Here is a 24,730-nt window from a genome sequence, read left to right as displayed (position 1 = left end):
CTTCATTTAAAGTTGTTATAAAACATTGGCTATATTCCCTGTGCTGTACAATATATCCTTGTAGCTTATTTATTTTATACATAGCAATTTCTACTTTATAATCCCTCACCCCTATCTTACCCCTCCTCCCACTCCTCCCCCGACTGGTAACCACTAGTTTGTTCTCTATGTCTATGGGTCTGTTCCTGTTCTATTATATTCATTCTTTTGTTCTATTTTTTAGATTTCACATATAAGTGATAATATACAATATTTATCTATCTCTACCTGACTTATTTCACTAGGCATAATACCCTCCAAGTCCATTCATGTTGTTGCAAATGGCAGATTTTCACTCTTTTTATGGCTGAGTAATATTCCATTGAGATAGATAGATATATTCCACATCTTCTTTATCCATTCATCTGTTGATGGACACTAAGGTTGCTTCCATAACTTGGCTATTGTAAATAATGCTGATGTGGACATTGGGGTGCATTTATGTTTTCAAGTTAGTGTTTTTATTTTCTTTAGATATGTACCTAGGAGTGGAATTGCTGGGTCATATGGTAGTTCTATTTTTAGTTTTCTGAGGAAACTCCATACTGTTTTCCACAGTGGGTGCACCAACGTATACTCCCATCAACAGTGTATGAGGGTTCCCTTTTCTCCACATCCTCACCAACATTTGTCATTTGTGGTCTTTTTGATGACTGCCATTCTGACAGGTGTGAGGTGATATTTCATTGTGGTTTTGATTTGCACATTCCTGATGATTAGTAATGTTGAGCTTTTTTTTTTTTTTTGTGCCTGATGGCCATCTGTATGTCTTCTTTGGAAAAATATCTATTCAGGTCTTCTGCCTATTTTCTGATCAGGTTCTTGTTTTTTTTGATATTGAGTTGTATGAGTTGTTTATATATTTGGGATATTAACCCCTTATTGGACACATCATATTGAAAATATTTTCTCCCATTCAGTAGGTTGTTTTTTCACTTTGTTCACAGTATCATTTGCTGTGCAAAAACTTCTAAGTTTAATTAAGTCCCACTTGCTTATTTTTGCTTTTGTTTCCTTTGCCTGAGGAGATAGATCCAAAAAATATTCTGCCTATGTTTTCTTCTAGGAGTTGTATGATTTCCAGCCTTACATTTAGGTCTTTAATACATTTTGAGTCTATTTTTGTATACGGTCAAGAAAGTGTTCTAATTTCATTCTTTTACATGTAGCTGTTCAATTTTCCCAGCACCACTTGTTGAAGAGACTGTCTTCCCCATTGTACATTTTGTTGTAGATTAATTGACCATGTGTGTGGGTCTATTTCTGGGATCTCTATTCAGTTCCATTGACCTATGTATCTGTTTTGTGCCAGTTCCATGCTGTTTTGATCACTGCAGCTTTATAGTATAGTCTGAAGTCAGGGAGCATAATACCTTTGGCTTTGTTCCCCCCCCCCCCCAATATTCCTTTGACTATTCAGGGTCTTTTGTAGTTCCATAAAAATTTTAGGGTTATTTGTTCTAGTTTTGTGGAAAATGTCATGGGTATTTTGATATGGACTGCATTATATCTGTAGATTGCACTGGGTAAGTATGGACATTTTAGCAATATTAACTCTTCCAATTCATGGACACAAGATATTTTTTTACTTCTTTGTATCATCTTGAATTTCCTTCATCAACGTTTTATAGTTTTTCAGAGTATAGGTCTTTAACCTGTTTGGTTAAGTTTATTCCTATGTATTTTGTATTTTTTGATGTAATTTTAAATAGGATTGTTTTCTTGCTTTCTTTTTGTAATAGTTGATTATTAATATATAGAAAAGCAATAGACTCCTGTATATTAATCTTGTATCCTTGAACCTTGCTGAATTCATTTATTGGTTCTAATAGTTTTTCAATGGACTTTAGGGTTTTCTATATATAGTATCATGTCATCTTCAAATAGTGACAGTTTTACTTCTTCCCTTCCAATTTGGATGTCTTTTATTTCTCTTCCTTGTTGGATTGCTGTGGCTAGGAGTTCCAGTATTATGTTAAGTAGAAGAGATGAGAGTGGTCATCCATATCCTGTTCCTGATTTTAGAGAAAAAATTTTCAGCTTTTAACCATCGAGTATGACGGTAGCTGTGGGTTTGTCATAAATGGCCTCTATTATGTTGACATATGTTCCCTCTATACCCGCTTTGATGAGAGCTTTTATCATGAATGGATGTTGAATTTTGTCAAATGCTTTTTCTGCATCTATTGAGATCATTGTGTGATTTTAATCCTTTGTTTTGTTAACGCAGTGTGTCACATTGATTGATTTGCAGATACTGAAACATCCTTGCATTCCTAGAATAAATACCACTTGATCACAGTGTATGTTGAATTCAGTCTGCTAATATTTTGTTAGGATTTTTGCATCTGTATTGCATCTGTATTCATCAGAGACACTGGCCTCCAATTTTCTTTCTTTTTTTTGGGTAGTGTCTTTGGTTTTGGTATCAGGGTGTAATGATGGTTACAGAATGAATCTGGGATGTTCCCTTCTCTTCAGTTTTTTGGATAGTTTGTTAAGGATAGGTACTAGCTCTTCTTTATATGTTTCGTAGAATTCCCCTGAGGCCATCCAGTCCTAGACTTTTGTTTGCTGAGTTTTTTGATTACTGATTCAATTTCACTACTCATGATCAGTCTGTTCAGATTATCTATTTCGTCCCAATTCAGTTGATTATATTTACGTGAGTCTGTTTCTGCACTCTCTATTTTATTCCATTGATCTGTCTAGTCGTTTGCCAATACTACACTGTCTTTTTCATTGAGAAAGGATCACTTTTCCTGGTTCTTCATATATGAAGTAAATTTTTTTTATTGTATCCTGCACATTATGTTATTTTGTTGAGACTCTGGATTCTGTTGTACCTAAAGGGAAAAGAAGATATATGTTTGTGTATATGTATGTGTGTTATTTTTGTTTTAGCACTCAATTAATTTGGTATACTCAAACTGCAAACTGTTTCTTCTAAGGTGGACAACAGCTCAAAGCTCAGCTGATTCTTTTGTCCTTTTTGAGGTGCTTTGCATGTATGGCAGAAGGTCAGCCAGAGGCTTGGGCAGCGTCGACACAATAACCCAGGGATCCTCTTCTTTATTTCTCTCCCTTTCACAGCTCCCTTTCTCACTTTTGGGTGCCTATCTGTAAATATCCCAAGCTCTAGCTTACGGCTCATCAGTCCAGAAACCTGGCTGTTTTCTATACTGTGTCATGCTGCAACTAAGGCCTGTTGTCTGAATAAAGCTGCAAAAATGGGGCACACACGCCTTCGCCAGACCTTTCGTTCACGTTTTGATTCCCTTTTAAAACCTCTGTTCAATCTTCAGACCCTTCAAGTAGTTGTTTTTATTTTGTCTAGAGTTTATAATTATCTGTTGGAGAGCAGTTTTAAGATTTTACTCCTCCACATCAAAAGCAATACATCAAAGGGGGGTAGGTTATAGCTCAGTGGTAAAGTACATGCTTAGTATGCACAAGATCCTGGGTTCAATTCCCAGTACCTCCATTAAAAAAATAAATTAAAAAAACTTAATTACTTCCTTCCTTCCCACCCCCTCCAAAAAAAAGCAAAAGCAGTACTCTTGATTGATTCACTTTTATCTTGATTTTAAAAGGCAACACCACATCAGTAATACAAAAGGAAATTGAGTATCACTTGCTATGGACTGAACATAATTACAAAAATAGTAACTATTAATTATTATTAATTTTTCAAAACTGAGAGTAAAAGCAGATAACTATAAGTAACAATAAATAGATTTTTAAATATAAATTCTTTTGTGAGAAAAATAAAACTATTTTTAATCTGTCATTTGTAAAGAGAAAATCAGCTCTAGTAGCTTAGTTTAAGACAAAGATGAGATCTTACATCATTGAATGGTTCGGATTTTTGATTTTTATAATGACCAACACAGAGATTCCCAACTAACATGTGGACATGGATGGGAAAAGCAAAAGATGTATCATAGCTTTTCTAGTACGGCTAAAGACTGAGAATGAATTCCTAGCCAAGAAAGGAAACAAAAATGTCACTTTGGTTAAACAAACTTTTGCTTCAAGAAATCTCTCTCAAGCGATCTCCAGAATCTGCTTTGAGTGTGTGGGCTTATTTGGTAACGTCCAGACTGACGGAGTAAGGGCTCTTTAACTACCCTATCCAGTTAGAGCAATGCATATTTAGCATTCGTAAAAATCAAAATGTATTTTAAGTGTCACTTCTTAAGGCTCACAGTATTTTCGTGCAGTTCAGATGAGCTAACAACCAGATCACTCAGACACAGTGATGCCCGCAGCCCATTCTCTCTGTCTTGACGATGATAAGATAGTTACCGGGATCACTGATCATCTTTTCATGAAGCTGATGGGACAAAAGCTGAGACTCCTCTACTTCAAATAACATGACTGACAATTTTAAGCTGAAATCCTTTCCTAAAGCTTTTTACTTCTTGGTACCATAGCTCCTTGATTTGCACAGACCAGCTCTCAAATTTGCTGGCCCCAGGAACGCAATACTTACCTGCCCTCCATAAACTAACTACACCCGCTCTGCAGGGCTGCAGCCCCTCACAAAAACAGCTGAAGATTCCAGACAGTGGATTCAGCGCCCCGTTCCGTGGGTTTTAAGTTGCTTGCTGTGGATTACTCTGGTGAAGTGTAATAGACAATAAACACAACAAACAATTGCTTCAGAACTTCAGAGTTCTTACCTTTGCCTCCACAGGGCTGAAATTCTAAACTCTCCTCTCCAATGGGGACAGAAAGGCCCATTCAACTTCTGCCCCTAGGTTTTAACCCTCTGGCAGTGACCAATTATTTTCCAGTCTTCTAACTCCACATTGTCTCCATCTCTTCAGGGATGGCCTTGGGGCACCTAGGCCTTAAACGCCAATAAAAGTTGGCTTACAAAAGTGAAAAAACTACAGTCCCTTAAGGGCATAGTACTCAAGTCAAGGGAATTCAGTCACTCCAGGGTATCCTCTACTCCCTCTGGCTGGGTTCTTTAGAACAAAACCCATTTTTTTGTGAATGATGCATGCTGATCAGACTTGGCTGGGTATTTGCATTTTAGCTGTATCTGAAGGACTCTGGGAAATACAATGTAATATTCTCTAGGACCATGGCTTAAGTCCATAAGTAGGGCGACCATGTAATTTATCATCCAAACCTGGAAGTTTGAGAAAGGTGGAGCTCATCATGCTGGGAAAGCAGGGTAAACTGGAATTGTACTGAGCAAACTGGGACCTGTGGTTACCTCAACCATAACTGGTCTTTTGAGTGCCAAGATTCTCACTGTCTTCCTCTCAGCCTTCCCTGTCTTTCTCAAGTGGCACCTCCTCAGACAAGTCTTTAGAGTCTGTTTCTTCTCTAATTATTTATCTTTCCCAACTGGGGTTTCTCTAACCCAGAATCTTCTCATCTTTTGCCTCAGGCTATAGAAAAAGAACCAGACTTCTTAGGTTAGAATCCTGGCTCTACCTTTATTAGTAGAAAGACTTTGGGCAAATGAAACTTTCTGTGGTGGTTCCCTCATTTGCAAAGCAGGTATTAATAATAACAGCACTTACTTGTTAGGATAAAATGAGTTCATGTGTGCAAAGCATTTGACACACCACCTAGCCTTAAGTGCTCAGTAAAGTTAGCTATCAATTCCTCTAGAAAATTTTTTTTCTTCTAGAGCAAAGTATTAGATTGATTAAAAAAATTGGCATTTCTAACAGCAAAATTGTATTAATTACTTTTGGCTTCATCTATTCTTTCAAATTCTGATATTTTAAGGACTTTTTACTTCAGTGGTGTCTGAGTGAAAGAATTAAGTCACCTGGAGTCCCAATTTATGTCCCGGTACTTGCTTCATTATACAAGTTTCTATGTGCTTTTTCTGGGTGGCTTTCTGGTTTTTATCCTAAATCATGTTTTTGGTTTCTGGAGCGAGGCCCCACCTCTAACACGTGTGGACAAAGAATGTCCCACCTGCCATTTCAGTGAGCACAGGATTTTGCAGCCATAAAGCCATAAGCTACTGCAGCCCCTGTGGGTGTGCCCTGAGGGGAATTCAGGATGGAGAAAAACAGGATACTGGCCCTCCATAGTCAAGACGCATATCAAAGGAATAATCTCAATAAGCCTGGACTCTTGCATCATTCCCTACATAGAAAAGTACTAAAATCTTTGAGACATCTGTTTTTTGTGATTAGCAGTAATCTTTTGATGTTCAACTACTGTTTTGTTTTGTTTTGTTTTGTTTTGCAAAAACTCCTATACATCCTGGTGTCTCCCTTACCTCTTTGGAACAGTTCCACAAAACTATCTGAGAGGCTGTTCCCTGGGCTATAGTTCTCAGTAAGGCCACCTAATAAAATAATTCTCAACTTTCAGGCTGCTTTGCTTTTTTTCAGTTGACACAGAAGTCTCTCTCCAAAACTTAGAGGCTAAAATGAAAATATGTTACAACACAGACTTACTAACTCCTTCACCCTCATTTAAATTTGGATTTTTGGCACACTCTGCAAAAGATGGGTTGGTAATATTTTTGTTTTATATTGAAGATAGTCAAATTATAATTTCTACTTATTAGAACAGAATGTTAAATCTTTGCCTTATACATCGGCCAGCATAAGAGTTAAATTTTCTGTAAACTACAGACTTGTTTTCTCAGAGTTTTTTGAGGGCACAGAAATGCTATTAGAGAATGAGAATGGTATGTTTTTGATTTTTATAGAGTAGTGTTCTTCTGATCTTTTGGTTTTGTTAAGTAGTTATAAAAATATACATAAAATGACATAATGAGGTCATCTACCTACCACCTGACTTATGAAAACAGAACATTATCAGTATCAGTGCAGTCCCCTATATGTCTCTTCCCATCCCATCCCTTCCCTCAGAGCTTCTACTCTGGATTTTAGGTTTATAATTTTATTTGTAGTTTAACCATGTTTATCTCCCTAGTCAGTAAATGGTTTAGCACAGTTTCTGTAATCTACATAAATGGAGTCATATCGTATGTCATCTTCTGTGATTTGCTTTTTGTCCCACAGGACTATGTTCCTGAGATTGAGTCATGATATTGCATGGCTGTAACTCATTCATTTTCACTGCTGTATAATGTCCCACTGAATACCTATACAAGATCGGATCACTTTTACTTTTGATACATTTAGGTTGTTTCCTTTTTGTCTGTTGTTAAAGGTGTTATGAATATTTTTGTACATATATCTTGGTTAAAATGTTTAAAAATTTATCTAGGATACTTAGGAGAGGAATTGTTGGCTGTGAGGCATGTATAACTTCAAATTTTAGTAGATGCTGTCAAATTGTTTTCCAAAGCAGTTGGGCTAATTTACACACCCAAACAGTGTAAAAGTGTTCTCTCATTGCTCCAAATTCTCACCAACACTTCTTACTGTGGCATTTAAAAATTTTTTTCGTCAGTTGTATGCATGAAACGGTATAGTTATGGTTTTAATTCATGTGTTCCCGATTACCAGTGAGTTTAGCAACTTTTTGTATTTTTGCATTTCCTTTTCTGTGAAATGCCTGCTTAAGCCTTTGGCACTTTTTTCTGTTGCATTGTCTTTTTAATTTTTAAGAATTTTTCACTTGATTTATCTTTATTTTTAATTGAAGTATAGTTGATTTACAGTATTATATTAGCTTCAGGTGTATAATAGCGATTCAATATTTTTATAGATTATTCTTATTTAAAATTATTACAAAATAATGGCTATATTTTCCTGGTCTGTACAATATATCCTTGTTGCTTATTTATTTTATACATAATAGTTTGTGTCTCTTAATCCCCTACCCCTATTTTGCCCCTCCCCACTTCCCTCTCCACACTGGTAACCACTAGTTTGTTCTCTATATCTGAATCTGTCTGTTATTTTCATTCATTTGTTTTATTTATTAGACTCCACATATAAGTGATAATGCAGAGTATTTGTCTTTCTCTGTCTGACTTATTTCATTTTTCACTTACTAGATCTGTGATTCTCTGGAGGGAATATGCCCTTAAGGAAACATTTGGCCATGTCTGGGTACATTTTTGATGGTCATACAACTTCATAGGGGAGAGCTGCTGGCATCTAATAGGTTGAGGCCAGAGATAATGCTAAAACATCATTCAAGGCACAGTTTTCACAACAAAGAATTAATTATCTGGCCCAATATGTGCCAAGGTTTGGGAACTTTATTCTAGATATTAATAGGTTACCAGTTATATGTGTTGCAAATATTTTCTCCCAGTTTGTGGATATTTTCACTGTTCCTGTGGTAACTTTGAATGAAGAGAAATTCTTAATTTTAACATAATTGAAGTTATAAATCTTTTCTTTTATGGATTGTGCTTTTGTGTCTGATTTAAGAAAGTTCCCCTATGCCCTAAAGACAGAGATTCCCCACAGAAGTGTTTCAAAAGTTCTAAATGTTGCTTTTTTAAATTTAAGCATTTAATTACATTTGTTTATAATGTAAGAGACAAAAACTAATTTTTTCATATGGTTTACTGTCTGAGAACCATTTATTAAAAGTCCATCCTATTCCCAGTGGGTTACAATGCTGTCAAAAATCAAGTTTGCAGAAATGGGCTTATTTCTAATTGTCTATTGTCACCTTTCTATCTGGAGGCTAAAGTTACTTTCACTTTCTTATGCAAGGAAAAGTAAATCCCAAGAGTTTAAGGAATCCTGAACTCATGAAAACAGATTTTAGAAGCTTTTTTTGTGTATGTTTCTCTATATTTTTCTACAGAAACAAAAAGAAGGGAAACTGAGGTTGTTATTTTTGAATACCAAGGCCAAACACTTCTAAAATTAAAATGAACTCATTCACTTTACTGAAAGTTGTTTCAATTCTCCACAAACTACATTTGCTTACAGTACACAGTCCGGAAAGGTTGGAAACCCATTAATTTTCAACTAGCAGAAAGAGAGCGTTTTCTGAAACATTTTTTTAACACCTGTATTTAACCTTATACATCATCTCATTCTTTAATCTAGGGGTTGTAGCAGAAATATCCATATTCTTTCCTCCATAGTTAAAAAAAAAAAAAAAAAGGCCATTTTCCTAACTGCTGAGACACTGGCCTCTGAGGACATTCCTGACGAGATAATTCCTGGAAAGGAATCCATGGCTCAAAGAACAGTCACACCTGTCAGTCAGCCTCAACCACCAGCTTTCAAATCCGGCTGCTCCAAAGCCAGTGGAAAAAACTATTTACAGAGTGAAGCAGAGAAGAAATATATTTCTTCCTTTTCCTAACATTTCCCCTTCATTCTCAGTTAGCCCACACAAGCTCTACACCGGTATTCAAGACACTGAAGTGGGGTCATTTATTATAAAAAACTACACTTTGGTTTTGAGGTGAAACAAAAGCAGAAATATAAATTTATTGACTCAGGAAATAGCTTAGCACTAGGACAAAAAGTTTCCAGGAAAGGAAAATTTTTTCTTCAATTTTTTCCTTGGGAACATACTCTGGAAACAATTCCCTTTTCAAATTAAGTCAACTATTTGTTACTGCTTATTATTAATATTATTTTTTTCCTGAATATCTTTGGAATGATTATCGACTAATAAATGCAATTATTGTGGAACCTTTAAGCATGAGTTTAAGGAGGAATGAGAAGGGGTTTTCTGTAGTGACAGCACATGTTCCATGATACCCAATCTTGATATCTGATCACTATGAAGGTTGCCAACTGATGGCCAAGCACCAATGTAAAGTGTTCATTAATTACTTTGGTTGGGCAGGGTGTCTCTAGCTGATTGCCACATCCAGGACCCGATGATAGTTAAACCCAAAGGGGCTAAGAGGATTTATCAGATCTCCAGCTCTCAGATTAGATCAAATTTATTAGCTCTGGAGCTCTGTTTAGAACCATATAGCAGAAAGATGATTAATCAAAACTCAAGGGTCTAGATTTACCAAATGGCTGTACACACCTTCAGATATATGGATACAGAAGGTCTCTGGTGGTCTTTCAAGGAAATTTTCATGAATAGACTTATAGGTTTCCACCCCATTTACACATATTAAATAAGCAATTTCCTAAAACGAATGTGCAAAGACAAACAAGAGTTCCTCTGGATACATGGTAAAGACACACAGAAATAGAGCTTCCTAGCAATGTAGAAATATGCAATGCTGCAAATAAACTGAAATGAGAAGTCAACTTGTTTTGCAATGACCCTCAGGTTAAGGTCATGAACACAAGTTTTTACTACTCAGGAGAAAAAAAAAACAAAAGAGGAAAGCCACAAGCACAAAAAGTCCTATGACCACCAAACACACAGCCTGTTCAATGTGGAAGATTATGATCACGCTGCCAGTTTACCTGCCAGGGAAAGGGGACGAAGTAGCAGCAGTCATGGTCCAGGCTCCTGAAAGTAATCAGGTCTCCCATGGGGGCTGCAGCTGATCTGTACCTGTTTCCTTATGCTTCAAGCTGTGCTCACTTGCAGACCAGAAAGGCCTGCAGCTGAAACATCACAATCACATGGACAACAATGCCAGGGGCAAAGGAAAGGCCACCATTCATAGAAAACTCACACTGAAGGCGCTGCCCAAGGGATAGACAAGGGCACTGGTATAAGCCGTACCCCTAGTAGAGGCCCTTGCACACCCAGCTCCACACCAATTTGGAACACTCAAAAGCGTGCCAAGTGGATTGTGGTTGTAATACTTGCTAATCAATTTAGTAGTTACATTTTCCACCAAATTGTTGAAAATACAACTCAACTGAGGGCACCTTAGCTCTTCAAATGCCATTATAAGCATCTGGCTCAAACTTAGCAAAATACTATACAGTTTTAGTCTGAACTCCAGAAAATCTAAAATGGGACAACTTGGCAATTCTGGCTCCCCATGCCCAGGTCCGTGTTAGGTCCCCACCCTGGGCATCAGTGAATAGAGGTTCTGGTCCGTTCGGTTAGCTTTGGACTGACAACTCCATTCAGCCTCTGATTTCCTTTTCTTAAGGATGATGCATAAATTTTTCGCGTATAGACCTGGAAATGGCTCCACCGCTGGGTGAGAAACCCCTCTATTTCGCGGTCCCTAGACGGGCTCCCCAAATGGGGAGCAGCTTTAACTCATCTGTGGGGAGGCTTGAGCCGGCGGTGAGTCCTGGAACTGAGCGCCGACGGCGGAGGACGAGAGTTGAGAAGGAGAGTCCGCGCTCCGCAAGGCCATTTCCTGGGCGCAAACCGCCCGGAACACAACCGCCGTCGCCGACGCTGACCGTTAGGCGCGGGCGGGGCCGGGGTCACGTGGCCGGCGCCGGGTTAGCGCCCGGCGTACGCGGAGCACGCAGAGCGCGGCTGGGCCCTCGGCCGCGCGCCTGGCGTGCGCGCGCAGGCCGGGGGCGGAGCCTGTGGGCTGAGCCTCCGGGGCGCTGCGGGGCGGAGGCGGGGCCGGAGCCGGGTGGAGGGCGAGGGCGAGGGCGAGGGCGGGGGCGGAGCCTCCTCCTCCTCCTCCGCCTCCGCCTCCTCCTCCTCCTCCTCCGGCGAGGCTGGGCTGGCGGCGGAGGCGGCGGCGGCAGGAGGCGGGTGACCCGCGGAGGGGCGCCTCGGCCATGACTGCGGAGCTGCAGCAGGACGACGCGGCCGGAGCGGCAGACCGCCACGGCTCGGTGGGCCCCGCGGCAGCGGCGGCGGCGGCGGCGGGCGGGAGCAGGGGCGCGGGCTCCGCGGCCCCGCGGGGGAGGGAGTGCGGGGCCCCAGCGGGAGCGGCGCGGGGCGCAGGCCGGCGAGCGGGAGGGGGCTGCGGGGGGCTCCCGGGCCCGGCGGGGGCGAGGGCGAGGGCGGTGCGCCGGCCGGGGTGAGGACGGGGGCTCGGGGAGGAGGCTGAGGGCTGCGAGGGTCGGGTCGCACAGATTGAGGACTCTCTTCGGGCCGGGGGCGGGCTGAAGTTCGAGAGGGATTAGCTGTTTTGGAAAATCAAATATAAAAGGCTGAACGTGAGCTGTCTACATCTGGGAGCCCTAAGGAGAGCGCTCTTGGGCCTTGACCGGGGGTGAGAAACTTCCGAAAGGGGCAGCTTTGCTGGTTTTTGTTTTTTGTTTTTGTTTTTGAATCCGTTTTAAAGCAGTGCTGTTTTAAAAGATTCCAAAGCAGACCGAAGTTAGCTAACTTAAAGCCAGGATTTATCAACACCGCGTGAAAGACATGGGGTCCTTGTTACCACTTCCTACCTTCCGCCCCCCCCCCCCTTTTTTTTAAAGATCAGAGAGCAGTCTCCCCAATTACTGCATTCATCACTGTAGATTTTTAAGGACGGGGGAGGAACACCGCGGTGAATAGAAGGTATGCTGATAATGCTTTCCCAGTCCTATTATCTAAGAAGATTGAAATCAGTACGAGGATTTCTGGGCTAAGATGGTAAGAGTAAAAGGACACTGGTTTGAGAGAAAATCAAAAGGCTAGTGTCTGTGCGAAAAAAACTTGGGAAGTGGGCAATTTGAGAATGTCTTCTACTGTTACCTTGGAATGTATATAACACTACTGCCCGGTCACCCCTCCAGTGCTGCGCTTTTTCAAGACAGAATGGGAAACCTGTACCAAGTATTCAAATGCGAGTTTGGAAGTGAGGAGTTGCATAAAGTATTTACAAGACAAAGCTGTCAGATACCTCCACGTGAGAAACCTTTTCTGCTTTTTATTCTTTTCAGGCACTCAGGAGACCGATAGTGTACAAAGTGACCGCCCTTCCCTTTTAAAGTCCTGTAGTAAAAGATACCTCCAGGCCCTGGGCTCCAAAATGAAAGTAGGCGTATGCTATTTCATGTGCTGATTTCTAATAGAAATATTGTTAGGTGTTTATACATGCCTGTTGGAATCTGAGTCAGGATTTTCTCCGGTTTCAGAGATCAGTGCTCTTTGTTTTTAGCACAGTGACTTAAAAACAGGTGGGAAAGTCTTAGTTTGGGGGCAGTCATGTTAATGTAGAGGAGACACTATTTTTAAGGGAGAGCAAGTCATACTTAAATTTGTTGGTTGAGACCATGTGCCTGTTGCTCAGCAGCAAATGCATTTACCTCTGCCACCATTTGAGAGGTGACCACTGCCTGGGCGCTCTGAGTTTATATGCGAGGTAGTTGATGAACACTTGTATATAAGTCATAACTATTTTTGGAAAGCTTGGAACTCCAGTGGCTGTGGCTGGCTGGAGGACCCTGATTCCTGGCAACCTGCACAGCGATGACATTTACTGTTCTTCCCAGTGATTCGCCCCATACAGACAGCCGATAAGCTTGGAATGCTTGATAATGTTGCCCGTTTTGTTTTTGTTAATGTGAAATGCTTGAGGTTCGCAGGCTAGCTTGAAGGAATCTTCTATGGGGAGGGTGCATTTCACATCTCAGAGGAAAGATTTTAATAACTTCTTGTGCATCTTCCTAAGTTGCCTGTTAGAACTCTACTTTGAATTCTCTGAAGCATTGTGCGTTGCCCTTAAAGGATCCTTAATTGTTCTAATTGTGGGGAGCTCCCCTCCCCTGAAGCTCAGAAGCTATTTAAAATCTAGAATGTTTCCCTTCCCTTATTGTTCAGTTGTACTTGGGACAGGCAGAACCCGTTAACAGCCTCCCAAGAATTTTAGTGAAAGAGAAATGTAGTGCTCTTGAAATAAGTTCTCAGTATGTACTCGAGTCTAAAAGAGGGTATGATTTTAATCGATTCTTGTCTTAGATGAAAACCAGCAGCAATGTTTTCTGTTATTGCAGGATAAACAACTTGAAGGCAGTTTGGTTCTTATAAACCTGTCATCCTTGACACCTATCCTAGGGAGGGCTCGCCGCACATTGGGCAAACGGAAGCCCTTTGAAAACCTGTCAGTTACAGTGAAAATTTAGTGCTTTCTTTTGATTTATTGGCTTTTCGTTCTTTTACCTTGTCTCTTTAATTGTGACTTTTGGAACATCAGTAAGTCAGTGCTTGGCTTCCACAGCTCTCATGCCTCCAGCTATAAACAGTTTCTACTCACAGAGTAAATAGTTTTTACAAAACACATTGACAGTAACACCTCACCAGGCAAGAGCTTTCCATGTGTTCTGTTTCATCAAAGAAGTTTAAAGCAATAGCCAAGGGAAAGATGATTTTTCAAGGAACACAATGATGCTGATAATAGTAGTAGGTTAATTGAGCATGAACTATATGCCAGACTCTGTCCTCAGAACTTGTGTGTGTGTGTGTGTGTATGTGTGTGTGTGCACATGCGTGCGTGCGTGTGCGCCCTCAGAACTTAACATATATTATCTCAGTACTTATGACAACTCCAGGAATTTTTCTTGTTTCTTGTTAAATAATTTGCCCAAGGTCTCCCAGCTAGTAAATGGCATAGCCAGGACTGAATCCAGGCACTTGTGACTCCAAGAGCCCAAGCTGGCCCTGATCTTACTTCCTAGTCAGTGGACCCATTGCCTTGGGTCAGAATCTTTCTGTTACTCTCTAGAACTCTCCTCCTGAAGTTTCAGACTTTCAATCTTCCCTGCACCTTTTTCTAGATAACCTTCCTTTCTACTAGACTGAGTTTGCTGATATCTAAAGAGCTGTGTCTCGTTTTTTTTTTTTTTGTTTTTTGGGGTTTGTTTTTTTTGCCTCTTGAGCATCTCTTTTCTCTCAGTGGAAGAGGTACCCTTCTCCCTTCACTTTTTAGAGATGAATCTATGTCAGTGGTGTCTAAAGACCTTTTTGATTGTGACTCCTGGAGGAGAATACTATTGTCATCAAGTGGGTAGAAGCAAAGTGGGTAAATGCTGAACATCCTGCAGTGTACAGGATAGCCACGCCCCCCCAAAAGAAAAGTTGTCTGGCCCAAAACATCAGTAATTTTGCACTTAAGAAACCCTGATTTAGATGATGTCTCTTTTCTCCCTCCTAAGTTTTCTTACATCTTTATCCTAGCCTAAGCCCCAGGCACCTTCACTGTCTTCTGCCCCCTTGTGACTCAGCATGGTCCACGGACCAGCAGCATCGCATCACTGGCAGTTTGTTAGAAATGTAGAAGTTTGGGTGTGCTGGAGCCAGCTTGTGCTTGGACTGCCTCTCCAGCTGACTGTGTACATTTCTGCCCAACTCTGTGGTCAGTGACCTCACACGTTGGTAGCTTGAAATCGTGGGCAGTGGGAGTATTTCTACTAAGGAAATAAACAAGCTCCACAAATCCACACACCACTGTTTGCGCCTCCACCCTAGACCTGTTGAATCAGACTCTGCCTTTTGACAAGATCCCTGGGGGATAAACTTTGAGAAGCTCTTTCCTGCTGCACAGAATTCCCATTTTCCATTCAGCTGTGCACACTTGTCCTTAGCCCTCAAACAAAATAGCAGCAACAGCAGAATCGCCTTCTGCCTCGTCCAGCTGTTGCCTTGTCCACCTCCTTCCTTTTATCTTGTCTACTTTTTGAACAGATTTTCTAAATCCACCTGTTTCCTTCCTAAAATGGTTTTCCAATTACCACTGTAATTCCAACTTGTAGAAAATTTGGAACACAGACCCAGGCAAGATTAGCCGTTGGCTGGTAGGAGGGCCCTAAGCTGAGGAGAGTTGGTTCCCAGTTTCCGCCACAGACCTTGAGGTGCAGCGACAGCTTCTGCAAAAACCCAATTAGGAGGTGGCTCTGGTGATGAGTTTAGGCTCCAGGAAGAAGAGGGCTGATTGCCCAGAGGCCTGCAGAGAGGCTGACCAGGCAGCAGAAGATTAGATTGTAGGGCAGGGCGTGGTTTTCTGTGATCAGCATCTTCCAGGCCACCCAGCCAGAGCCTTGCCAGCAGTAGGCTTTTAGTATTTGTTCCCAGCAAATAAAATGGATCTCTTGGAGGTGACCAGTGACTAACCACCTTCCCGTCAAATCAGTGGCTTTTCAGTCCTAATTCATTTTACGGTCTCCCTTGGTTATTCAAGTACCCCCTCAAGTTCCATTTTCATGTTTTCATTTGTGATGATTGTTCATTGACACTTTTTGGTTGATACTTATCTTGGCATTTGATTTTACTGCTACTTACTGTCAACTGTTCTGCTTTTTCTAAAAATTTCCAGAGTCTCATCACAGAGGTATAGCAGGACGACATCATTTTACAACTTTCTTAGGGAAATTCGCCCTGGAAAATATGTTTGAACTTGACCTACTGTAGCCTTCCTCATCTTGCAAATGCAGCAGCTGGTTTAGGGAGTCCATTGACTCACGATCACACCGTCTGGGGCAGAACCCTGGCCTCAGGCTTCAGCTCAGGGCCCTCTTAGTGCGCCCAGTGCTGCAGCTCCCCTGCCTCCTGAGCTCCCTCTCGTGGACCCTTGGGCACTGTCTTCCTCTGGCCCTTCTGCCTTTCCTCTCTGCCAGGGGCGAACTTGTTTGCTTTCTCGGTTGTCGCTGTCCTTTTACTAACTGCTTCTAGATCTGCATTTCTTATCCCAAATTGCAGATGACCTCTCCCCCTCTGTTTCCAAGTGCTTTTTGAAAGGTTCTGCTTGCGTATCCACCTCCTTGGCTATAAACATTTGCTGCAGAGCTCCGTTCCCACAGTTACGAGGCCAGGCACGGGAATATACACTTGTAACTGTAGCATCTGCCATATGCCAGCTGCTGCCCAGAGCACTTTTCTGTACATTTTCAATCTTTACAAAACACTACAAGGTGTGAATTTTCATGTCTTATCACTGATGGGGAAACTCAGACCCAGATATTAATATAGCTTGCAAGGTCCTAAGAGATTTTAAACCAAAGTCTGTTTGCCTCCACTGCGGATGACGGAAGTGACTTACTCAAGATTAAATTTTAAGTAGCGCAGTTGGGACTTGAGACATTCTGACTTTCCCCACTGCAATACATGTCTTTCTTGAACCAAACTTTTTGACTGCCACTTGACAATTTACAAAACACTTTAACATATATTCTCATTGAACCCATATGGCAACCCTACGAAGTAAAATTTAGTGTAACTAGGAGGTAGAATTTGCAAAGTGACACAGCCAGTAAGTGATAAAACCAAAATCACAGCAGGGGTATTTTTCTCTTCAGATGTCTGTATTTCCACTACAACCTCTAGATGAGTTTTATTGGATGGGCAGGTCACAGTATTTTACATTCATATAATCATTTTTTCATTTTAGTAACAATTCTTGTATGCATTACTTCGCTTGATAGTCACAGCAGTGCTGTCAAAGCTTAAGCTGTACTTTGTTTTCCAAATGTGGAAATTGATGCTCAGACAAGTTGAAATTTCCCCAGAGGCTAACATGTGGTGGAATCCGGGCTACGTAGTCCTATTTCCACTGTGAAGGCTTTCTAGTAAAAAGGGAAGTCAAAATATCAGACATTCAAAGCCACATTAAAGATCTGCGTGAATAGGAGCTGGCAGCTGCTGCATGATGGTTGTAGTTGGTTTAAACCCTAGATGTTCTAAACAAATATTTCCCCTTTCCAGTATTCCTGCCCAAGTTAGCACTTTCCTGGCGTCTTTTTTCTTTTTTGGTGTGCGCATACGTGCGTGTATACCCGTGCTCATGCGAGCATAGAGCTCTCGATTTTTATGCTGTTGAGTTGAAATTCCTATAGTATAAAATTAACTATTTTAATGTGTACATTTAGTATATTGACAATACTGTGCAATCACCATTTCTGTTTAGTTCCAAAACATTTTTAATCACTAAGTGGTCACTCCCTACTCCCCCTCCCCCAGCCCCTGCTTTCTGGCTCTGCATTTACCTGTTCTGGACATTTCATATAAATGGAAGCATACAATACGTGACTTTTTGTGTCCAACTTCTTTCACTTAGTTTAATGTTTTCAGGGTTCATCCAAGTGATAGCACGTATCAGTACTTCATTCCTTTCAGTAATGACTGATGTTCTGCCCTGTGTATTACATCTTACCCGTTTTTTCCATTGGTGGACATTTGTTGTTTCCACCTTTTGGTTTTTATGAATAATCCTGCTGTGAACATTTATGTACAAATATCTGAGTACCTGTTTCCAATTTTTTTCATTTTTAATTAATTTATTTTTTAATGGAGATACTGGGGATTGAACCCAGGACCTTGTGAATGTTAAACAGGCACTCTACCACTGTGCTATACCCTCCCCCCTGTTTCCAGTTCTTTTGGTATGTACCTGAAAAAATTGCTGCATCATATAGTAATTCTATGTTTAACATTTTGAGGAACTGCCAGACTTCCATGGCAGCTGCACCATTTTACAATCCCACCAGCAATGCGCAAGGGTTCCAGTTTCTCCACGCCCTCCCCAGACACTTGTTATTTTTCATTTTTGCTTTGTTGTGTCTCATAATAGTCATCCTCAGGGGTGAAGTGGTATCTCATTGAGTTTTGATTTGCATTCTCCTAACGGCTAATGTTAAGCATCTTTTCTTACACTTATTGGCCACGTGTATATATTCTTTGGAGAAATGTCTGAATGTCAGTTCAAGTCCCTTGCTCATGTTTTAATTGGGTTTGTTTGTCTTTAATTGTTTGAATTGTAAGAATTTTAATATAATCTAGATACTAGGCCCTTATCAGATTTATATGAAAATATTTTCGTTGTCATTTCACCGTCTTGATAATGTCCTTTAACGCACAAACGTTTTTAGTTTTGATGACATCCCACTTAACGATTTTTTCTTCTGTTGCTTGTACTTTTGATATCTTATAAAAAGAATCCATCGCCAAGTTCAAGATCATGAAGCTTTACCTCAAACTTTCTTTTAAAAGAAAGTGTTTTAACTCTTATGTTTAGGTTGTTGATCCATTTTGAGTTACTATTTGAATATCGTGTGAGGTAGGGATCAAACTTCATTCTTTTGCAAATGAATCTCTAGTTGTCCTAGCACTATTTTTGTTTGTGGTGTATGTAAATGTAATGCATACATTGTATTACTTTGGTAAATTTGTATATTATGATATGGGTGCTGTTTACATTACAGTGGGATTTATCACACTACATACAGTGCAATACTATTATCTGTGTTAATAACTGTACATTAAGTCTCTATGGCTCTTTTAGTACTAGTAGCAAATTTGTACTTTTAAACACCATTAGTCTTATCCCTGTAGCACCCCAGTACCGCTTTTTGAAGGGGCTATTTTTCCCCATCGAATGGTCTAAGAGGCAGTCTTGGTCAGAAATCAGTTGACCACATCATGTTGAGGAAATGTCCTTCTATTCCTAGTTTCCTAGTCATTTTCATCATGTACCTAATTTTTGTACCATTAAAATAAGTTATCAAGTAGCCTATTTCAGGGGATTTAGTTTCATCCACAAAAAACTGCTATTTGTCACTTGTAGAGGACCATAACCTGAAGACGCTTTAGATTTCTGCTTTATGAGTAAACTGGACCGACATGGAGTTGTTGTTGGAAAAAACTGAAAAAATACCAGGGCTTTTGTGGAGTTGGTCCTTGTTTTGTGGAAGTTGGAAAGGTTAGTGGCAATCTTAGAGTGTGTTGTTAAGACCTGGTTGTACAGACTGGATTTCTGGAGTTGCTGCTGTGTATTTTCTTTGACTCCAAAGTTATTTCTTTGCTTTCCTTGAATACTTAAGTTTATTTTAAAATTTGAAAGCCAAATCTTTAACTTTGGAGGGAATTTTATTAGGCACACCTTGGTCGTTCTTTGGAGTAAAGTAACAGTTATCAATTATTTAATTAAGTTTAAATTTTAGAAATGTCTTTGTAATAGTACACAATTGAGATGGAGGAAGTGTGTGCATCAGAATGATGAAAACAGCATCCCTGTTTGAAAGAACTGAATAATCTAGAAAGCACCTCATCACAATGCTAAATCGGGTATTTTGATGATTGTGAGATTAGTAATCTCACTAATTTGCTTCATCTGATGAGAGAGAATTTTAATTTAGTTGCAGTAAGATTAGGCCAGTTGTTTATTACAAAAACTTGAAAGCTTAATGTTTTAATTGTGTGAATAATCCTGTTTATTGCTTATTATGCGGTGAGTTACTGTCTTAGTTTTATGAAAACCTCAGTTCCGAGAAGCGGACTGGTTTGCACCAAAGCCACCGAGAAGCTGAGGTCAGAAAGCTTGAGTTCCTTCCTTCTAGAGATTTATGTGTGCCTGTCTTTCTTCATTGCCTCTGGACAGGAAAAGAGAGTGGTTTTTGTTTTATGAAAATAATGTGTTTTTAGCTAAGGAAATGCAGGCGTGTTGGCTCTTGCCAGTTATTTGACTTCGTTATGACTGGAGCACAGGCTTTGTCTTGTCTCCTGTTGGGTGTGTCCTAAATTTATAAGTAGCATCAGAGTTAGGGTGAAGTGAATGTTTAAAATCCGCTTCCTGTGAAGTTCCAGGAGAAACTGTCGGAGTTAGTAGCACAGTAGGTCCCTAATGCGCTTAGCTTGTCTGTTAGTGTAAAATTAACACGTAACACATGGTACTGATGAAGATTTGGGTTGTGGGTACTGCTGAGAATTTAGGTTTAACTAAATATTTATCAGACTGAGTCATGTCACAGCAGTTTTTTTTGTGGGTCAGTAGCATAGCTTAATCCTTGTGAAATGTATCATCCAAACTCTTAATAGTTACCTTTGATTAATCTTTTGATTCAAGACATTTGATGGCAAAAACAGGTTTTGTAAGCCTTAGTTTTCTTATTTGTACAACGAAGATAGTGATTTTTAACTTTTACAGTTGTTACGAGGATTGCACGTAGGTGAGGCACACAAGGTTCCGACAGGCGTCCAATAGGTGTTAGTTACAGTTGTTAACAGCACTGTTCTGCGGACGATTCAAATCAGGCGGGATGTCGTACGAATCTTGACTGTACAGAGGCAAGAATTTCACATTTAAAACAGTTAGAGAGCCGCATGGTGAGAAATACCAGGTGAAGACAGTAAGTCCCATTCATTCACAGGCTCCTTCCTTCCCTCCACTTGGGAGGTTAGAAAGGGCAGAAAGTAGTATGGGACCAGGTTCTGGAAGGAGATGAGATGGATATGACGTTGCTCTTGGAGCTGTACCACATGATTTTACGTGTTGTCACCTCTGCTCAATAGTTTTTGTTTTTTTGTTTTTATAATGGAGGGACTGCAGATTGAACCCAGGACCTCGTGCATGCTAATAAGCACGTGCTCTACCACTGAGCTACACCCTCCCCCCAATTGCTTTCGAAAAAGGGAAACTAAGAGTTTATTTTTGTTTCCTGAGTGTATTATTCCAGATGTGTTAATGTCCACTGCTGCCTATTACAAAGTGGAGACAGAGGAGTGGAACTGTAGTCCAAGGGCAGATGTAATGATGAGTAAATTATTTATGATTTGAACACCGTATTTCATCGATTCACATTTATTTGGCATTCTGAAATCTCTGAAACTGAGATGCTCCTTACATTAATACCATCAGAGTAGCAGGTGTAATGTGGTTATCATGGTTGGCACGTGTATGGGCTGGGACCTCGCTGTTCCTGCTGTCATGGTAGTCAAGTCATGTGCACCCAATGGTTAGGACCACACAGTTAGTTTACTTGTCATTTAAAATGGCTTAAAAAGATCACACTGTACTTCAACATTGAAACAAAAAAAACACACGGAGAAGGGCATAGAAAGGGAACAGAAGGGTGCAAATATGATTTTATGTGAAGTAAAATAATTTTCACTGGAGGAATGATTACAGTTCCAAATTTTTTTTACAAAGCTACAGTCAGGGACCTGAAAACAGAAGATAATATACGTGTTTTAAGCTGTTTGTTACAGAGAAATATGCAAAAGAATTGCCTATCGCATGCCAGGCAGTGCACCTGGAAGGGGGTGAATTGCTGTATTTCTCAATGTGAATGAGCCATTTTAGAGCTGCAAGAAGCTGGTGTGACCGATGCGTGTGTCTCCTAGGACTGTCATGAAGGCCGTGTGTCATAGCTTAAATGGCAGCAGTTTTTCTCTTGGGTGATACATAAAATAATGGTGCTTTTTATAACGGATGGCACCTCAGATTCAGTTCAGTATCGTACTTACCTCTCCACTTTCTGATGATAGCTTATTTGCAACTGATTATATACTTATTACTGAATAATCAAAATTGTGATTTTTATGAAGGCAGCTAAAATAAAAATAGGAAACTTGTTAAGATGCAGAGATCAAGGTCAAAATATAAAAATAAAGTGTTTGCATTGTTTTGCATTAAATAGGTATTCCGGCCTGTTCTCTTTGTCTTCATACAGCATGGCATAGAGGTTAGTGGGCGGACCCTGCAGGCAGGCAGCCTGGGGTCAGACCCCAGCCCCACCTCTTACTAGCAGTAACTTCGTGTAAGTTACTCAACCCCACTGTGCCTCAGTTTTCTGTCAAGTGGGCGTAATGTCTGTCTCCCAGGTTTGTTACAAGGATTAAATAAATCAATACGCATGAAGTGTTGAGAACAACACCTGGCTGAAAGTAAGCCGTGTGTGAGCTGTTACTTTAACTGGATTATTTTCTGTGATTCCTGTGTCACTTGGTTCATAGAGTAATTTGAGGTGAAGCTGCGATTATCTATCCCATTGTCACCTTCTTGGTTCCAGTTCAGGGTTAATAAGCTACTCATTTCCCCCTTCCCAATTACTGTTCTGCTATTTTTTTTTTTTTTTGGAATACGTTGATGTGGAATTTTTAGAAAATTGGGTATGATTGAGATATATAGATTCACACACTTTTGCACAGTAAGAGCAATGGAATTAGAACTAGTTTGAAAGAACACTTTTTAATACTTCATTCTTCTAGAAATCACATGCCATGTTTTCAGTGTTTGCCAAGTTTAAATCTGGACACCTGTTGGTCTGAGAGTCCCTCCCCCGGTGCCCAGACTCGGAGACTGCTGGGCTCAGCAGGGCAGGGCTCCATTTCTAGCCTGTGACGCTGGCCTGGGACTCGCACAGAAAGACTGTCGCTGCTTCTCCGAGGAAGGTACCGGGTGTTTCAGTTTGTTATTTCTGGTGGTATGACCCTTACGCATTGCCTTGGACTCTCGGCCATTGAAGAGCAGAGGATACTGTTTCTGTCACGGCTGACAGCGTAAACTGCCTCTTGGAGACAAACGACAACTGAAAGATAATTAATGGTGAAGCATCAAGTGTTGAATCGGGGCTTCATTCTAGGATAATCTTAGGAATGGTGTAAATTAGATTTCCTCTCACTGGATTGAATTTAAACTATTTTGTTTTCAGTATTCGTCTGAAAGATCACTGTGTCTTTCCTTGGCCAGCCAGCTGTTTACATTGAGCTTCCTTGTAAATAGGTGTTTTGTGTTAACTTTTGTCTTTGTGTGAAAGAGGTTAAAATGCTCAGTGAAGACTTCTAAGGCTGAAGAGGGTTATAAACTGATCTTGTAGCTGGACGTTAATAAGAAAGGTTTTTCCACGATTCAGTTGAATGAGGAGAAAGCGTTCCCTGCTTTATTTTTGTCCCTCTGGAATTTTATTTATAATTCAGAAAATTCTCACTTCATCTATACTTTTTAAGCAGTCAAGCCTAAAGTTTCCTATATGACATTGGTGGTATCATTTGTTAATTACAAGATTGGAAACTTACTGTCAGTGAAAAATGACACACACAAATGGCATGTGCAGTGAAGCTTAAAATAGCACATCTCCACATCCATGCAAATTCCCTGGACTCCTTATAATGACCTACTTACGCACTGCCCACAGAGAGAAACCTGAGGCACTTCGGGCGTCCATTAAGACTAGAATATTACGTTTAAATGTTTTATGTATTTGTAGTTTTACTGTTTACTCGTATTTCTTCCACAAGTGCCAAAAGCATTTTCCATGATGAAGCTTTTAAAAGAGCAATAGGTTTGGCATTTCAGAATGTGCCTGACAGTCAATACCTTGTTGCTTAGAGCTTGTTGGTTTTTTAAAGTAAGAAATGCAAGTCTCAGGCCTGTTTACCCAAGATGCTTGTACCTGCTTAAATGTATCCAGGCTTACTTTCTGATTGACATGTGTCTGTGGGTTTTTTGTTTGTTTGTTTCTCAAATACAGAGCTGCCAAATGCTGTTAAATCAACTGAGAGAAATCACGGGCATTCAGGACCCTTCTTTTCTTCATGAAGCTCTGAAGGTTAGTTTCAAGGCCCCGATTAGTCAACAGGGTTTAAGACAGTTGTTTGTATCATAATTTTGTCAGTTCAAGCCTTTTTTTTTTTTAATTTTTAATTAAAATTTTTTTTTAATTTATTTTTAAGGGGGAGGGAGATAATTAGGTCTATTTATATACTTATTTTTAGAGGAGGTACAGGGGATTGAACCCAGGACCTCATTCATGCTAAGCATGCACTCTACCACTTGAGCTACATCCTCCCCCCGTTCAGCCTATTTTTATACCTAAAAGAAAGTGCATGTGTACAGAGGCAGAAGTACTACAGGTCAAATGAGCCAGTGTCTTCAATATGTAAGTTATAAGAGCAGGAAAAAGTTGGGGAGGGAGAGATTCACAGTGGGGGGAACTCTACAGCGTAAGGGAAGTTTAAGATACACATCAGCTAATTACACTGTATGGACCTTTTGTGGATCCTGATTCTGACAAACTAAAAAATATTTGAGTCAGGGAAATTTGAATTGGTTATTTCTGTGAGGCTATTAGCATTGTGGGTTAAATATATATATATATATATTTTTTTAAAGATAAGTTCTGAAGTGTTGACTGGTGAAATGATAAGACACTTAGGATTTGCTTGGAAATATCTGGGAGGGGGAGGCAGAGTAGGTAAAATAAGATTGACCTTGGCTTCGTAA

General features: G+C 40.2%; 1 protein-coding gene across 11 annotated transcripts in view; it reads left to right on the top strand.

The window, feature by feature from the left end:
• Nucleotides 1-11,486: 11,486 nt before the first annotated feature.
• USP28 (ubiquitin specific peptidase 28) overlaps nucleotides 11,487-24,730 on the top strand; it is a 56,616-nt gene continuing 43,372 nt past the window's right edge. For 8 of the 11 annotated variants that reach the window (XR_012503877.1, XM_074357125.1, XM_074357123.1 and 5 more), the window contains exons 1-2: nucleotides 11,487-11,645; nucleotides 23,979-24,056. Coding sequence is in view for 10 of the 11 variants with exons in the window: in XM_074357125.1 (XP_074213226.1) it covers nucleotides 11,589-11,645; nucleotides 23,979-24,056 (135 nt within the window). In the remaining variant the exon portion in view is untranslated. Of the gene's footprint in view, nucleotides 11,646-12,536; nucleotides 12,650-22,878; nucleotides 22,900-23,713; nucleotides 23,856-23,978; nucleotides 24,057-24,730 lie in introns of those variants that run through there. The other 3 variants (XM_074357119.1, XM_074357120.1, XM_045515677.2) reach the window with 3 other exon arrangements.

Source organism: Camelus bactrianus, chromosome 33 (genome assembly GCF_048773025.1).
Source record: "Camelus bactrianus isolate YW-2024 breed Bactrian camel chromosome 33, ASM4877302v1, whole genome shotgun sequence".
Taxonomy (NCBI): domain Eukaryota; kingdom Metazoa; phylum Chordata; class Mammalia; order Artiodactyla; family Camelidae; genus Camelus; species Camelus bactrianus.
Note: the sequence above shows the minus strand (reverse complement) of the source record. Positions and strands in the feature narration are given on the sequence as shown.